We start from the raw sequence: 18,087 nt of genomic DNA, 5'->3' as shown, positions 1-18,087 counted from the left end.
ACACACCTTTAATCACTTAGGAGGCAGAGATCCGTCTGGATCTCTGTGAGTTCAAAGCCACACTGGAAACAGCCAGGCATGGTGACTCACGCCTTTAATCCCAGGAAGTGATGGCAGAAAGCAGAAAGGTATATAAGGCATGAGTACCAGGAACTAGAGCCTGGTTAAGTTTTTAGGCTTTTAAGCAGCAGTTCAACTGAGACCCATTTGGATGAGGACACAGAGGCTTCCAGTCTGAGGAAAGAGGATCAGCTGAGGAATTGGCAAGGTAAGGTATGGCTTGTTCTGATCCTCTGATCTTCCAGCATTTGCCCCAATACTTGGCCTCAGGTTTGTTTTTATTAATAAGACCCTTTAAGATTCGTGCTACATATAGCTTCTTTGTCTTCATCTCTGCTACAAAGAGGTGCTACACACACACACACACACACACACACACACACACACACACACACACACACACACACACACATGCACACACCCTCTTTTTGCTCTGGAACAAGTCGGAAAGGGTCTGCACTGTCGTAAAGCAACCAAACTGGGAACCATGGGCACATCTAAGGACAGTATGGAAACGTCCAGAAAGTCTTTTGCTGAGTCATGGGCTGTCGTTCTAGTTTCGCCGACCAGGTTGTCAGATCCGACCGGACGGCCCTCCAGCGCCGCCGCAGTCCTAGCGGGCCTCCGATGCGCTGACCCGTGGTGGCACGAGCGACGATGATCTCCAAGCCACAGGCCTTATCTCGGCTTGTCCAGCCAGCAGCCTCTGGCCACTCGGTCCTACAAGCCCCGCCCCGGCCACACCCCAGAGCGGAGCTCCCGCTGGCCCCGCCCCCGCCGGCCGGGGAATGCGCGGGGCGCGGGTGCGGAGCGCTGCCTCCCTCGTAGGCGCTCGCCGGCCTGGCTGTCGCGCCGCCGCAGAGGATCCCTGGCCGTCCCGGAAATGCTCTCGGCCGGCGCCAACATGGCTGCGGCCCTGCGGGCTGCGGGCGCGCTGCTCCGCGAGCCGCGTAAGTGGGGTTGCGTCTGCGATCGCGAGCGCTTGGAGCGGCCGGGAGGCCGTGGGTTCGAGTCTCAAGGGCCAGCTGTGTGTGTGTGGGGGGAGGGGGGACCTCGAGCAGTAGCTAGACTTAGTGATTACGGGTGTCGTTGTCACCATCACCGCTGGCATCTATCTGCCTTGCAGTTTACTCTCTGCTGGTGGCGAACACGGTGCCCACTGCTGCTCCGCCCAGGCCAATGCCATGGCTTCTGGGTAGAAGGACCCACCGTGGGGAGGCCCGGATTAGAGTTTTCGTGGGATATTTAGGGAACGAACGAGATCTCAAGTGTTGCTGTTACACCTCATTAATGTAGGGTGTGCCCGCTAGATGAGCTGTGGGGGCCCTGGGTAGGACACACTTGTTTGGACCGAATTGAGCAAGGACACTTTGAGCCAGGGTCCCAACCTCGCCAAACTCGCTAATATTTGCTGTGAAGATTAGGACGCGGGTGAAGTAGGCAGCGTAGAGCCTCTCAGTTACAGACGTAATAGACCACCCCAAATGAGGCGCTCATGAATTTGAGTGGTGACTAGACCTGACCTGTTTCAAAGGAGTTTCCTAATCTGTCAATGTGGCACCTCCTTCGGGTGGATATTGCAAGTGCCTTTGTTACAAGACAAATACGGTACACTGAAGATCAGCTCCCGAAAGACACTGGGAAACAAAAGGTATTATCTTTAAAGATAAGGACAGTGCCAGTAAAGGAAGTACCTATTCATCGTTTCTTTCACCATCCTTCCCAGTGGCAAATAAAGTCGAACAGACCCAAGATTGGAGGTCATGAAACAGTATGAGAACTGAAATTATTTTCTGTGTAAGTCAGAAGTAACTAAGTGAACGGGTTCAGAAGCCTCAATATATCTCAATTCCAACTATGTTACAGGCTCCAACGCTTTGAAAAACTATTTTTTATGCATACAGTCTATTTTGATCATACTCACCCCCAACTCTTTTCCCTAACTCCTTCCAGATTCATGCCCACCACTCACCTCCTCTCAACTTCCTGTCTCCTTCTCTCTCTCTCTCTCTCTCTCTCTCTCTCTCTCTCTCTCTCTCTCTCTCTCTCAACTGTTAAATCTAATTTATGCTGCCCATATATATACCCATCGGTATGGAGTCACCTACTAGAGTAGTGGTTCTCAACCTTCCTAATGCTGAGACCCTTTAATACATTTCCTCATGTTGTGGTGACCCCCATCCATAGTTACGTACGTTGCTACTTCATCACTGTAATTTTGCTACGGTTATGAATTGCACTGTAAATATCTGTGTTTTCCAATGGTCTTAAGTGACCCCACCCCCGTGAAAGGGCCATTTGACCCCCCATGGGGTTGTGACCTAGAGCATGGTCAACTTATCAGGGGCCATGCCTTTAAAAAGAACCTAGCCCTTCCCTCTCCAGAAGCCATCAATTGATAATAGCTCCTTAGCTAGGGCTGAGGGCTTGGGAGCCCCTCCCCATGGCATGAGGGGGCTTTGACTGACTTGATCTTGTGCAGGTCTTGTGCAGTAGCCACAGCTGCGGTGAGCTCACGAGTGCAGCAGCTTGTTACGGCCAGAACACAATGTTCCGCTCCAGTCCTCCACAGTGTCTGGCTCTCCCAGTCTTCCTGCTTCCTCTTCTGCTGTGTCCCCTCAGCCTTTTGCGGACAGGGGCTGTGATACGACCCTTTGTGGCTGAGCGCTTCAGTCTTGGCGCTTTAACTAGTGATGAGTTTCTCACACTCCAGTTTTTAAGGTGGTATTATAGTACTTTTATCGGTTTGGTGGATAGGGAAAGATTAATATTATTAGCTAAGAGAAAATTGAGTATTTTCTACAGTTGAATTCTGGAAATTAAACTGGAAAAAGCAGTTCTGTGTTCTATTTTTTTTTTTAACTCATTTAGAAGTAGTAAGATGCTTTCTCCAATGTTTCATATACTACGCCACACACACACACACACACACACACACACACAGTTTTGTATTTTCTTATTCAAGAATTCTATTAGGCCTATGCACATTTTCTTTTTTGGTTTTGTAATTTGTGTTTTTAAGATTTTATGCAGAAGTTAAACTTTTATCTCTCATGTAATCACTTTTTATTTTGCCTTGTATATTTTGCAATATATAAAATTATAGTTTGTTATGTATTCAGTGCTTTTCTGTTCAAGTCCATCTTTTTAAAAAATTATTTTTATTTTTAATAATGTGTCTGTGTCTGTGTGGGGGTATGTGAATATGACTCCATATTCCTGCAGAGTCCAGAGGGGTCAGATCCCCTTGGAGCTGAAGTTCAGGTGTTTATGAGCTACCTAATGAGTGCTAAGAACCAAACTACCCAATGAATACAAGAGCAGCAAGTGTGCCAACCACTGAGCCATCTCTCCAACTCCCCATCTTTAATTTTTTTCTGTGTGTTTAAGATACAGATACACATCCATAATGTCTTCTGCTTCTTTTATGCAATATATGTAACAGCAGCCTGTCATCAGTTTGATGCATGGAAATGTTTTTCATGATATGCTCAAAGTAAAATTTTTATTTTTATTTTAAAATGGGTGTATGTTTGTGTGAGTCTCTGTGGGGATGAGCATGTGAATGCAGGTACCTCAGGCATGAAATCTGGAACTGGGGTGCAGGTGTTCTTAAGATACCAGATGTGGGTGCTGGGAACTGAACTCAGGTCTTCTGCAAGAGCAGCCAATGCTCTTAACCCCTGAGTTCTCCAGCCCCGATATCTTTTAATTTTTAATGGTTCAGAAATTGCATAGGTTTTGTAAGTTCTCCTAACATGGACTTAGGAGTTGTGACAGGACAGTGTTGGGTGGTGGATGGTGTCAGTCCTTTTCCTATTCATTGTTACAGTCCCTTAGAACAACAAAAATCAGAATATCAGGCCAAATCTGGGAAGCAAGTCCCCATATTCCCACAGTCCCTGCGTCTAAGGTAGTGCAGGATCCATTTAATTCTAGTTAGTATGCGTCATTTGTACAATTCGCATGGCTTTTTCTGTGACATTTTCATACAAGCATATAACACTTTGAGCATACTCACCTCCTCTGTTATCTTCTCTGACCACCTGCTCCTCCTGCCCTTCCATATCTCTAGTAGCCCAGTAGCCAGAGAGGGATGTTTTAGAGATGTCCTTGATGGGGTATGTTAATCCTAAGTCACAGTAGGAAGGATCCCTTATCAGGACCAAAATTTGGTCAACAGGAGACAAGAGTTTTTTAAGCCAGGGCATGGCAATAGCCAGGAAACTTGGAAATTGTACTAGGAAACCATAATGTACTAGCTGGGGGGATCTGGTCCTACCCCCTCTTCCTTTTGTTAGGTTCACAGAAAGAAATCGTATTTATGACCATCAGCTAGAATTCTATAACCCTATCCCATAGGATCTGGTGGAATCTCATTCGTACAGGGACTTGGAGACATTGCACATGATTGAATACCTGGTTAAATCTCACCATGTAGTTCATAATTAAACTTGTGTGAAACAAGGGTGTGTGTGTTGTTTTGAGACTTCATTTGAGTGGAATTGAACTTATTACATCAATCTTTCCACTCTGCCTTGATTTAGTAAGGCTTCCCCAGCCTAAGCTCATGGAGTGGGCTCTGCTGGGCAAGTTCAAGGTCTGCTTTTATTTATTGGTTTTGAGGCGAGGTCTGGCTCAAACCCCAGCTGGTCTCAAACTAAAGATCCTCCTGCCTCAGCTCACTGAGTGCTGTGGTCACAGACATGCACCAGTGTGTCAGTGTGTACAATCTGGATAGAAAAATCAAGGCGACCTGGGGATGCCATTTTCTTTCCTGTTGTTCCCATTTGGGTGATTTAAAGAAAGTTAGAGCAGTTGTAGTTGCTTTCTCTAGAAACTTACAAATGAAACTATTATACTAATATTGTATTAGCCCCTGTCACGTGGCAGATGCTGCAGAGTGCTTCTCTTGATTTTTCAATCCTCTGAGTTGACCAGCAAGGACTCGTCATATTACGGAGGAGGAGCTGAGGCTCTATGAGACTGTAGTCTGACCCAGGTCACACTGTGAGAAGTGGAGAGCTGAAATCGGTCAGACGTAGTTGATCCAGCCTGAACTTTGCCCTCGGTCAGACGTAGTTGATCCAGCCTGAACTCTGCCCTGGTCCGGCCACTTAGAGGAGAATACAGGTAGAAGACGACTGGTCCCAGACTAGTTTCTAACCTGGCATTAGGAGAGTGGAGAAGGAGGCTACACAGTAGATACCACTGCCCCTTATTATCTTCCTCAGTACTAACATGTGGTTTCAATTTAATTTTACGGGCCAAGACTCCATGTTAATTCAGCATGGCACATGTCCTCCTTGGTTCAGTCCCTCCCTCCATCTCCCTCATTTCTCTTGTGAAGCCCTGGTCAAGTGTATCGATAGGGACATGTGTCTCACACACAGAGTAGCAAGTCCTGTCCTTCCTTCAGCCTTAACCAACAGACCCTTTTAACCACCTGGAAGGATGGAGTCTCGAACTCTCTTAAGCCCCTGCAGGGAAGAGGCCTGGAGAATCTTGACTCGCAAGCTTTCTTGCTTCTCTTCCCACCAGCTCTTTCCTACTACCCCCTTGGCCACCCTGAAGATCACCAACTGCTTATATGGATGGCAACATCTGCCCTCCAGAGGACAGATGCAGGGAAGGAGCCTACATAGACTCTGGGATTAGCTTAGAGGAGAGGGAATTCTTGAGCCCTGGGCCCTGGGAGCCTGGTCTGTCATGTGGAGTACTGGACTCTGAGGGACTCTACACATCGTGGGTGCATTCCTGCAGAAGAGAGCGGGCCCCCTTCTCAGTGTCAGGACAATTCTGGGATTCCCGTCACTGATGCTTTACCCAGAAGGCTTGCAGACAGAAATTAGATCCACAGTTGGGGACTGGCTCAGTTTCCACTCTAAATGACCCTAAATTAGTAGTTCCTCACCTTCCCTATGATGCCCTCCCCTCTCCTGAGCACCGCCCCATGGTTGGAAATATTCTGAATGTACAGAGGTTCTAGGGATGAGATCTGCGCAAAATTTGCAGCAGGGCAGAGTGAGAAGGTGTGTGTGGCTTCTGAAAAGAAAGCCACCCTGGAGGAGGGAACCTGCACCCCGGCCCACTAGAGAAAGGAGTGCTTGGCGCTTTTACCTGCCTGCAGAGATGCTGGGAAAAACACCCTGCCGTTGCACCTTTTTAAAATTTAAAGCGAGGAATTATGCCCTGAGGACCTCTTGAGAAGAAATTACTTTCCAGCCAGATTTCATGCTAGCACTTTAATGTTGTCACAGTGGTGCATGGCGGCTCGAGGGTCTGTCAGCCATGGCGGTGCCAGTCAGATGCAGCGGCGGCGGCCACCACAGAGAAAGCGCGTCAAGCCAAAACTGCAACACCTCAAGCTCAGCCAGAAAGGAGGTAACTTTAGGCTCAAATAAGGCTTTCTTTTCGTTTTCTGTTATGATAAATACAAGTGGGTTCAAGCAACCTAGGGGGAGAGGGACTGGAAAAAAATGTAATATATTTATTAGCAATGGGATGTTATTTTCTTGGTTTCCTTTTAACAGCTATTAAATAGTAGGTTTTAAGGACTAACAAAGGACATATAGTTAAATATAGTCTTCAGTCATGGAAGGATGTGGCCCTAGTATATGTCATATATGAAATCAACTGTGTGCATACTAAAAAATCTGTGTATGAACTGGACATATTTACACCTGTAAAATGTATACCTTGTATAGGATAAAAAGTAGTTAGCTTACCAAGAACTTCTCTGGGAGATTCTACCATTATTACTTTTAGCTTTTAACATGAAGAACATAATTACCAGTGATGTGCTATGGTTTATACTTCATTAAGGAAATAGAGTGTACTTCACTCTTGGTATTTATGGGTGGAGACAGTAGTCATTGTGTAACTGAGTGTTCTCTTCAGCAGCAGAAACCACAGACTCCCACAGGGCATACAGAGGAACAGGTTTTATGCAGGAAAGAAGGAAAGTAGCTGTGACTAAGTGACATCATGACTTTCCTGCCAGACAAGACAGCATTCTAGAGTTGTACAGTATGTTAGTGACCTTTCTATTGCTGTGATAAAACACAACTCAAAGATGAGTTCGCTTGGGTCTACAGTTCCAGAGGGTCGCAGAGGTGTGGCAGCTGGAGCAGCATCAGAGAGCGCACGGCTGGAACCACAAGCAGGAAGTGGACAGAACAAACTGGGGGTGGTGTGAGTCTTTGAACCTTGAAGCCCAGCTCCAGTGTGTAGATGTAACCAACCATCTTATTAAATAAGAAACATAGAACCAATGTAAAAGAGAAAGCCAAGAGGTCAGAGCTCAGAGCTAAAATCTCACCCTTCCTCCTGCAGTGCTCCTAGCTCCACGAAAGAGAGCTACTTCCTGTGTGTATGTCTTTTCATAGTCTTTCTGTTCTGCCTTCTCATTAGTTGTAAACCCAAACACGTGACTGCCTCGTCACTGCCTGTAAGTACAACCCTCCAGGTCTTAAAGACGTATGTCTCCAATGCTGGCTGTATCCCTGAACACACAGAGATCTACCTAGCTCTTCTACCAAGTGCTGAGATTAAAGGCATGTGCCACCACCGCCATGCTCTTGCTATGGTTCTAATAGCTCTGACCCCCAGGCAACTTTATTTATTAACATACAATCAAAATCACATTTCAGTACAATTAGAATACCACCACACCAGTGACACACTTCCTCCAGCAGAGCCACACCTGCTAAACCTATCCAAACAGTGCCACCACTTAGGGACCACATATTCAAATGCCCCAGATTATGGGGGGCATTCTCAAACCACTGTGAACAGTCACCATGTAAATGACATGTTTTCATTTTGTGTTTGTTATTTTTCATTGTGATTGTGATATTTTATTGATTGAAGGCTAAGAAACGGAGGTTGATTTAGGATATGGCATTAAGGATGGGTTCCAAATCCCTTCCTCTCAACTCTGTCTTCCTTGAGGATGTGGTTAGTGGTTAGGGTAGGAAGCACTGGCATCTCGGGCTGGTGGCATGCCAGACAGGACATGGGACCGTATGTACTCTGTGGTTCCTTAAGACTTGGAAAAAGTATTAATGCGAGTGGAAGAACTGAGGAGCTGGGAGGAAAAATTATCTCATTGCTGTCTTAGGGTCCCTATTGCTATAAAGAGACACCATGACCACGGCAACTCTTATAAAGGAAAAACATCTAATCGGGGTGGCTTACAGTTTCAGTGGTTTAGTCCATTGTCATCACGGTGCAACAGGGTGGCATGCAGGCAGACGTGGTGCTGGAGAAGGAGCTGAGAGTCCTATACCTTGACTTGCAGGCAACAGGAAGTGGTCTGAGACACTGGGCACGGCTTGAACATATAGGACACCTCTGCAGTGACGCACTTCCTTCAGCAAGACCACACCTACTCCAACAGAACCACACCTCCTAATAGTGCCACTCCCTTTGGCTGCCGTTTTCTTTCAAACCTCCACAGTTGCTATATTTTGCAGTGACAAAGGTCAATAATATAAATGGCCTTAATATTACATTAATTGTTAAAATTAAATGTAAGTATGTCTTAGGTTCTATTAAGTAACTTTATATAATATTTATATAAAACGCTAGAACATTCAGGTGGAAGGAGGATTTAAAAGTCATAGTAATCTTAGCATCTAGTATCTTATTATCCGCTCATATATGTACTTACATGTAAACAGTACGATGCATATTATTTTACAATTTTTCCCACTGTCACCATATATTTATAAGTATTTTCTGTGTTGTTTTAGTTGTTTTTCTTGTTGCTGTGACAAAATACCTTATAAAACCAACATAAAGAAGGTTTTATTTTTGCTCACAGTTTGAGGGTACAGTCCATCATGGTAGCAGGAGTGTGAGGTGACTGGTCACTTTTTAATCTGCACTCTGGAAGCAGAGAGAGATAAATGCTGATGCTCACTTTACTTTCTCCTTTTCATTCACTCTGGGATGCATGGAATGGTGCCCCCATAGTTAAGGTGGATCTTTTCACCTCACTTAACTCAGCCCAAAAATCCCCTCACAGGCGTACTAAAGGTTTGCCTACTGGCTGATTTTATGGACTATCAAGTTGACAGTCAATCTCAAAGAGTTCAAGAGTAGTTTAGTAAATCACGATTTATTTATCTAAGCCTACATTCCAGGTATCGGTTAGGTCTAGTTTGGGATATTTGAGATGCTAAAGTAAGGGGCATCCGGGGGACCATTCTGATGCCAAGATTTTGAAAGACATGATGTGGCGTAGTGCTTGGCTTGAGCGAGGCTACAGTGCTAGGCCAGCTGCTAAACTAGCTTAGACGTCCACAGGCTTTTGTCAGGAGTTTGCTTCTTATTTTATTTTAGTTTTAGTTTTCATAGGCCACAGCATCTCCTTTGCTGCTCTTTACCTTTGCTCTTACAGTGTCAAGGCAGCCATAGATAAGACAAACCCAAGAGTGGAGCTGTGTTTCGACTGTGTGTGTTCTCTGTCTGTCTGTCTCTGTCTCCCTGTCTGTCTGTCTGTCTGTCTGTCTGTCTGTCTGTCTTTCTCTCTCTGTCTCCTTCTGTCTCCGTCTGTATGTGTGTTTGTGTGTATGTGTGTGTGTAAATTCGGTACAGATTCTGTTGTTTACTGGCTTTTGTTCTAGAAGTAGCATAGATCTTTGGGTCACTGATATCTTGTAGGTTTAATGAAGGACTGAGATTTTTTATTTCTTTTCATCAGCGCTGTCTAGATACCATAGAATAAAATGACTATTTGCTAACTGATGAGTTTTAGTTCCCGTTATGCACATTTCAAAGGAAAAGCTTTGTGCTTTAAAAGTCCCAGAATATAACAAATGCAAAGTGTTTAAACTTTTCCAAGTAGGTTTTAAAATACATGTTGCTATGCCTACTTTGATGTTCAGACAAAGAGAGGCTTGGCCAGTGAGACCTTGGTCTCAGGTGTGGTCTGTCTGGAGGGGAAGAGAGCCAGAGAGACCCTTGATTAAAGCTCTGCACTTCGTCCTGGGAACACAGCAGAGACAGACTAATGCAGTACTCATCATGCACAACACAGTTTGGAATTAAGCGTTAACGTGTGTTGGGGCATTTTCAAATTACACGCGACTCTTTCATGTATAAAATCAACACGGGTTTGCAAAAAACGTGAGCTGGGCCGAGTGACATCTGCTTTAAAGCTGCTCTTGTTCTGAGCTCAGGTGCTATGGATGGAAAGCAGGGTTCTAAATCCCGTTTGCACACTGATACCCTTTGTGGCTTAGGTAAGTCTTTTAGCCTAGGCTTCCTTGACCAGTAATCTGCTAACTGGCAGCAATCCACGGGAAAATGCACTTAATTTATTAGGAGTCACAGATTTTTGAGGGCGAAAGACGAGAACTTGGGGGGAGACGGGTGGTCTCAGCAGGAAGATTAAGGGAGATGGCATTTTCACCAGGTGATGCATCTGGCATGTTTAGGTAACAAGAAAACTCAGCAGGCCCTGTTAGTGTCATTGTATCATTTTTATGTGAACAAAAGTTTTCCAGGGGCTGGGGAGATGGTTCTGGGCTAAGGGCCTGCTGAGCAATCATGAGTTGAAGTCCCTACACCCACATAAAATCTGGATACGGCTCTGTGTGTCTGTAATCCCAAGGCTGGGGGGTGGGGAGGAGCTCACTATCCGGCCAGTCTAGCTAAATTCATAAGCTCCAGGTCAGTGAGAGACCGTGTCTCAAAAAATAAAGTAGAAAACAATAGAGGAAGACACCAGACATGCGCCTCCGGGCCTCTCCACGTGCACTGCTGGGTACACGCACCCCCCCCCCCCCCATGTACATACACAGGTACCGAATATCCACACACAAAGTTCTGGAACATCCTAAGTATAATTACTTGGTATAATCCTCTTATTTAAAATGGATTAGACCTTCTTTCTCTAAGGTGTGGAGGCATTTTTGGTCATCACAGCTGAGGTGAGGAATTATGCTGGTTTGGTTTCTGTCGCTGTGACAAAGCCTTGACCAAAAACAGCTTGGGGAGGAAAAGGTTTATTTGGCCTGTGGGCTACAGTCCTACATCGAGGGAATCCCAGACAGGAACTCAAGGCAGGAACTAAAGCAGAGACCATGGAGGAGTGCTGCTTACTGGCTTGCTCCCCATGCTTTGCTTACCTTACTTATATCATCCGAGACCACCTGCCCAGTGGTCACACTACGCCACGTCAATAATTAATCAAGAAAATGTCTCACAGACATGCCCACAGACCAGTGTGATAGAGGCAATTTCCCTCGTGAGGTCCCCTCTTCCCAAGTGACTCTAGTTTGTGGTCAAGTTGACAAAACAACAACAAAACAAAACAAAAAAACCCCCAAAAACCCAAAAACCTAACCAGAACAGGTAATCCTCACCCAGTAGGTGTAGGCTAGGGTTATTAGCAAACACCCTACACTGTGTAGGAGGGTCCTCTATAGTAAAGGGTTGTCCCACCCAGAATGCCAGTGGTGCTGAGGCTGAGAAACACTAGCCTAAGACAGTGAAAAGTGGTCCTACTTTATCTTTACCATGGGCTCCAAGTACAACATCAGTCCATCAGTCACTCTAGTAAGAAATGGTTTGATGCAGGGGGTATAAGCATTCATTGTAGTATTTGAGGTGAACTTCTGGCTGGTTATTTCTCAGCCTTTTTTTTTAAATCAAGAGTGAATGGAAGGAGGAGGTGGAAATAAGGTCAATGCGAGAGGAGGGAGAAGTATGTTATGAGACTGCCCAGGCATGGCATGACCATTCATGAGCTCGCATCCACATTGGCTATCCACACAAGACCGGCTCAGAATTGCGCTCCTCAATATTCTAGCACAGTTGGTAAAGGGGTTCCTGAGCCCCACCCCTCCCGGAGGAGTAATTGGCCATCAAAGTTAGTGGTTCCTAGGGCGGAGGGAATCATTTTCTTCGGTGGTGTAGCCAGGGGTGAGCGAGCTGCGGAATCTCTAGGGAATAGCCCACCCATGCTCATGCAAAGGATCCAGATTGAGTTCTGTAGGTCACAAACGAACTGAAACCCCACGACAGTAAGTCAGGGACTTCTTAGGAAGAAAAAGGGGGTTCAGTGGGAGTGTGAGGGAGTAAAGCACGTTTCATACACATGTATGAAAGAGGTGTGTGTGGGGGGGTGTCACTCAGAGAGGGCACTGAAGATGGGCTGGTGGCATGTGCTGGGGAAGAAAGCAGAGTACTAAAATGTAATTTAGCTTAGGAATGGCTTCCTGTGTGACAGAAGAGACGGGGTGCAGATGAGTGAACGGTAGGCTCACTGGAGTGTTGAAAGGGGAACACTCCCCGGGTGACGGAATTTACTTGGTGGTGGATTATGCTGAGTATATGCTTCATGCGCTGAGTGCTCCAAACAATGTTTTAAGGAAGAACACTGGACTTTAATTTTAGCATACAAAGAAGCCTTAATCTGTGGAAAGTCTGACCTTGTGTACCCATAAAGCACAGGCACTTGCAGATCCTTTGCCCTCTGCATCATTTTAGGTTTCTAGAACTCTGTGTCTCTGTCCCTGAAGAATTGGCTCTTTGTTCAAGACTGACAGGATAATAGGGAAGTTTTGAGTTCAGTTAATGCCAACATCAGGGCTGGAGCCTCGAGGCAAGGGTCAGAGTCCGAGGCGGGTCAGTGAAGAAGTGGAGGCCCTCTGTGTCTCCAAGCAGCCAGCCAGCCCTGTGATGTCACCAAAGGGCCTGTGGGTTCTTATCAGCTGAAGAAATATCTGCCCTGGAGCAAATGAAAGTGTGGCCAACGAATTGTTTTTCCTTACATAGGAAGCCAAAAACCGGCATATTAATGTTAAACATGGGGGGCCCTGAGACCCTCGGAGAAGTTCAAGACTTCCTTCAAAGACTCTTCTTGGACCGAGACCTCATGACACTTCCCATTCAAAAGTAAGATACAGTGTGTAAACAGAACGCATGATGCATTTGTCCGCTGTGTGGCTCTGGTCAGTCATGATAGCACTTCTGTCTTCTGTTGGAAAGGAGAAGGAAGTGGTGTGGGAAGACTTGCAGGAGAGTCAGTCAGTGAGCTCTCTCCTTGAGCCTCCTCCTCCCCAGAACCCCGGCAATCACAGTTGTCTAAGCACAGCTGAGGTAACTTTAAGGTTTTCAAGATTTTTAAAGATGTGTTGGCACTGGGCGCTTACCTGCTGATTACCACTCAGGAAGCATTGCTTGCTACTCCCTTCCCCTTGAGGGTGGGTTATGGCTTCTCGCCTCTTCCTTTCATTCTTATTTCCCTATCCCCTTTGCTCTAGTTTTCTTTCAAAAGACGTTTTGCAATGAAAAATTAATACATGTATATGACTAAAATGAAAATAACGTATTTACCCCAAAAAGCAAAAACTGATGCTGATTACCCCAGCATCAGTTAGCCAGATGTAAGTGCTGCTCCATTGGAAACAATGCATGCATGTGAGTGTGTATCACCTGTATATGTTCTTCCCCACTTCAGGATACAGATGCGAATGGACTAATGCACCTTATTTGGCACTTAGTGATTTTTGTTCAAGTATTTTGTTTCATAACATATTATATAGATCTATCTCATTTTCTTCGTGACCATTTAGAATTGCATTGTATGACTATATTAATTTGTACTTCATTGGTAGACACTGTTTACAGTGCGGCAGTAAACCCTGTTTTGTGTACCTCACTGCCCACATATGCAACCGTATAGGATCCACCTTCATTTTGTTAAATTAAGAGCAAGGTGGACTGTAGAGACACCTCAGAGTTCAAGCCCTAGAACCCCTGTCCTTGCCTGTTTGTTTGTTTGTTTATTTGTTTGTTTGTTTTAAAAGGCAGCTGTAACCCCAGCCCTGAGGAAGTTGAAACACACAGACCCTGGGGCAAACTGACCACCAGTCTAGCTTGCTCAGTGAGTCCCAGACCAGGGAGAGTCCCTGTCTTAAAAAGGTGGTTGGCGGAGGAACGATGCTCAAGGTCATTCTGCGGTCTACATCCACACGCAATCAAGCACATGTGTGCACATGCACACACACACACACACACACACACACACACACACACACACACATCTGCACCTAAATACACGTGTGCCTCCCAAACACAAGCACACACACATAGGGCATACATACATACGTATGTATTAAGAACAATGTTTGACACTGAAAATGTAGCTATGGTAAAGAATAAATTATGGTAAGAGTGATTTCAGCTTCGGATTCATGGACTCCTTTTGTTTGTCAGCTTGCTAAGTCAGGTCACAGGAATTCCTTCCCTTTGTCCCAACTCTGTTGTCTTAGAATATTGTTAACTCACTTGCCAGCTGAGAAACGATTGAAACGTTTATTTTCAAATCATCTATATTGTCCATTTTTTCTTACTGTTTGGTGATGTGCCAGAAGGCCGCTGACGCTGGTGAGCTATTTTGTGTCTTCGGAAGGTGACTGTGTGGAGTGAGTGCCTTTTCAGAGTCCTTCCGAACCATCCCAACCACAGCGTCACAGTCACCTCAGCTTGGGTTAAGTAGAGCAAATGGCAGGTTACAAAGTGTTCTGAGGGCACTTGAGAGTAGGAAGGCGCTGTCTTGGGTCCAATTTATAGATAAACTTATCTTAGCCTTAGCACAGAACGTACCAGATACTCATGTAACTAAATACATTTTCCTGTGCAATAGTGAGAAGGTTTTTTTTTCCCCTAAGATTTTATTTTAAGCTGGATGGTAGTAGTGCACACCTTTAATCCCAGCACTCAGGAACCAAAGTCAGGCAGATCTTTGTGAGTTCGGGGCCAGCCTGCTCTACAGAATGAATTCCAGGACAGCCAGGGCTACACAGAAGAAACCCTGTCTCAGAAAAAAAAAAAAAAGAAAAGAAAAAGAAAAGAAAAGAAAGAAAGAAAAGATTTTAAGTTATGTGTGTAAGTGTGTGTCTGTGCATGTGTGGAAACAAGTCCTGAGGAATCCAGAAGAGGGTGTCAGATCCCTTGGAATGGAATTCACAGGGGGTTGTAAGCTGCCCAACGTGGGTGTTGGGAACAGAACTTGAGTCCTCTACTAGAACAGTACATGGTCATAACTGCTAAGCCATCTTTCCCATCCAATAGTGAGGTTTTGATGCCCAAGAATTTTGGAGTTTAATCCCTGAGGCCTGTTTGATTCTCTGCTTTCTAATCTCTTCAGTTCTGTCGCTGTTGAGAGATGGTTTTTGTAATAAATGATAGCATTTGTAGTTGTTTTAGAAAAGAAAATATGGTAAGAGCCATGTATTATTTTCTAGAGAACGTACTTAAGATTGTACCCAATATTTGATAGATGTGTCAGAAACTGTTGTTTGAAACTTAAGCTTTACGTTTCTCCACCAACACCTCTTTCATAACACCAAACAACAATTTTCTTTTTACATTTTATTTATTTAGTGGATAAGTGAGTGTGTTTGTGCCATGGAGGGACCCACATGATAGAAGGAGAGAACCAACTCAACTCCTGCCAATTGTCCTCTGACCATCACATTTGTGCCAGAGTGCATACACACACGTGCATTTGCATACACACACACACACACACACACACACACACACACACACACACAAAACGAGGCTTGGTGATGCTTGAAGCAGGAAAAGTAGGTACCCGGACCAGGCTCAGCAACATTGCGAGTTCAAGGGCGGTCGACACAGCTTGGTGAGAGTCTGTCTCAAAATTAAAAACAAAGCAGGATGGTCCTGGAGCTTCAGCTCAACGGTAGAGTCCTTGCCTTGCATGGATGAGAACCCAGATTTAGTCCCCAGGATCAGGAAACCAGTGTATGCTTCCTGTGCTTTTCCCCCTAGTCCTTGTTCAGTGCAGAAGCAGCATGTAGGTTGTACTTTTCCCCTAGTCCTTGCTCGGTGCAGAAGCAGCATGTAGGTTGTACTTTTCCCCTAGTCCTTGTTCGGTGCAGAAGCAGCATGTAGGTTGGTATCTAGTAGCATCCAGGTCAGGGGTCGGGTATCCAGAATGTGCAGGATGTGCTCCTCAAACACTTGTGGAGTGCAGAGGTGAACTCTCAAGTCCATGCTGACTTGTTAGGGACCTCATGGCAGTATCCCTAAAGGCTGATCATGTTAGGCTCTTCTTAACTATGTCTTCTTTATTAGCAGAAAGTGTATCTCGGATTACAAAAGTGGAATAAAATCCTTCTTACTTATACTTTTAATGATTTAGTAAGCTGGCGCCATTCATCGCCAAACGCCGAACCCCCAAAATTCAAGAGCAGTATCGCAGGATCGGAGGTGGATCCCCCATCAAGATGTGGACTTCCAGGCAGGGAGAAGGCATGGTGAAGCTGCTGGATGAGCTGTCGCCTGACACAGGTGTGTATCCTCGTCACTACAGTGCTAGGTTTGCTAAAGTAGATAGTCAGAGTCAGGCATGGTGGTGCGGTCCTATAATCCCAGCACGCAGGAGGCAGAGGCAGGACGATTCTCTGCACCAGCAATGTGTGTGTGCATGTGTGCACGAGTGCGTGTGCCTGCATGCATGTGGAGGCCCAAAGTTAACGTGTTTTGTGTCTTCCTCGATTGTTCTCCACTTTATATATTGAGGCAGGTCTTTCAGTTTAACGCGGAGCCCACCCATCAAGTTAGTCTAAGCTAGCCAGCTTGCCCCGGGATCTCTTACCTCTGCCTCCTATGTGCTGGGATTACAACTGGCCACCTGACTTGCCCAGCTTTTGATGTGGTAACCAGGGCTCTGGACTCATCTTCATGTGTGTCCTGCCAGCACTTTTGCTGCTGATCTGTTTCCCTGGTCCAGGTACCAGCAGCTATTGATTTGTGGATATCTGTACTGTATAATGCCTGGTCACTTGACTGAGTTCTCCAGACATTCTCCTCTGACTGTAGACCCTTTTGAAATGACTTCCAGTGTTACAAATACGCTGAAAAGTTGGGCAGTGTTTCAAAAGGAAGTTTAAAGTTACGTTGAGCTAGATTGTAAAGAGGAAGCCATATGCCATACACAGAAGAAGATGGGGAAGACGGTCGGCGTGGCCGTTTCTTCTAGTTGGGTAGCTATTAGATGAGCATTTAGAGGAGTAGCTAGCTGTAACTCCAAGTGTAAGTCACTTGAGCAATCAATCTTCAGCCATGCTTTCAGCTCAACAGCGCCACCACTGCGGGGCAGTGAGTTGCCACGTTGGCCTGACTCTTAACAGCCACATCTGGCCACTTGTGAGAACCTCTGCATAGACTGAGACACTTAAATGCAGGAATGAGCTGCAGGTGCTGCATTTATTCCCACCCAAGGTGCGCGTGATTGTAGGACACATAGTTTCACAGAAGACTAAAGCATGGGCCAGTATGAGAGTCCTAGTTTGCCTTCTAGCCCTGTGACCCTGTTCTGACCAGAAGCAGCGTGGGGAGGGAAGGGTTTATTTCATTTTCTGTTTCCCTGGAACAGTCCATCCCTGAGGGAAGCCAAGGCAAGAACTCAGGCAGGAACCTGCAGGCAGGCACGGAAGCAGAGGCCATGGAGGAGTGCTGCTGCTGCCTTGTTTGTTTCCATGGCATGCTCAGCCTGCTTTGGGATGCCATCCAGGACCTCCTGCCCAGGGGTGGCTCGCCAGTAGTCAGCTTGGCCCTCCCCTATCAATCATCAGTCAGGAAAAGGCCCCACAGACAATCCCACAAACCATGCAGGCAATTCTTCAAATGGTGGTTCCCTCTTCCCAGGTGACTCTAGTGTGTGCCAATGTGACAACATCAACCAGCATAATGAGAAGTGTTAAAATCAGAAAAAGTTCAAGTTAGGATGTGTGAAGATATGTTCATTGTAAATGCTTCCTATGGCTTCAGACTCAGGACAAGAGTGTGATCCTGGGGCCCTCCAAGAGAACAGCCTATTAGGCAGGACCATGAGAGTTCTCTCTGAGAAAACATCGCTGAGCATCAGCTTGAAATGTTCTCAGAATCTACCAGTCCCACTGCACAAAGGAGCCTACTCCCTCAGGAGACCATGTCACTTAGAAAATTGTTCAGCTGTACTTCTCTGACCGTCAGGTG

General features: G+C 45.8%; 1 protein-coding gene across 2 annotated transcripts in view; it reads left to right on the top strand.

The window, feature by feature from the left end:
* Positions 1-774: 774 nt before the first annotated feature.
* Fech (ferrochelatase) overlaps positions 775-18,087 on the top strand; it is a 34,236-nt gene continuing 16,923 nt past the window's right edge. The window contains exons 1-4 of one of the 2 annotated variants that reach the window (XM_006985183.4): positions 775-1,010; positions 6,321-6,444; positions 12,850-12,969; positions 16,250-16,398. In XM_006985183.4, the coding sequence (XP_006985245.1) occupies positions 944-1,010; positions 6,321-6,444; positions 12,850-12,969; positions 16,250-16,398 (460 nt within the window). In that variant the 5' untranslated portion in view covers positions 775-943. Of the gene's footprint in view, positions 1,011-6,320; positions 6,445-8,572; positions 8,595-12,849; positions 12,970-16,249; positions 16,399-18,087 lie in introns of those variants that run through there. The other variant, XM_042263698.2, reaches the window with a different exon arrangement.

Source organism: Peromyscus maniculatus, chromosome 19 (genome assembly GCF_049852395.1).
Source record: "Peromyscus maniculatus bairdii isolate BWxNUB_F1_BW_parent chromosome 19, HU_Pman_BW_mat_3.1, whole genome shotgun sequence".
Taxonomy (NCBI): Eukaryota; Metazoa; Chordata; class Mammalia; order Rodentia; family Cricetidae; genus Peromyscus; species Peromyscus maniculatus.
This window is presented reverse-complemented; position numbering and strand designations above follow the sequence as displayed.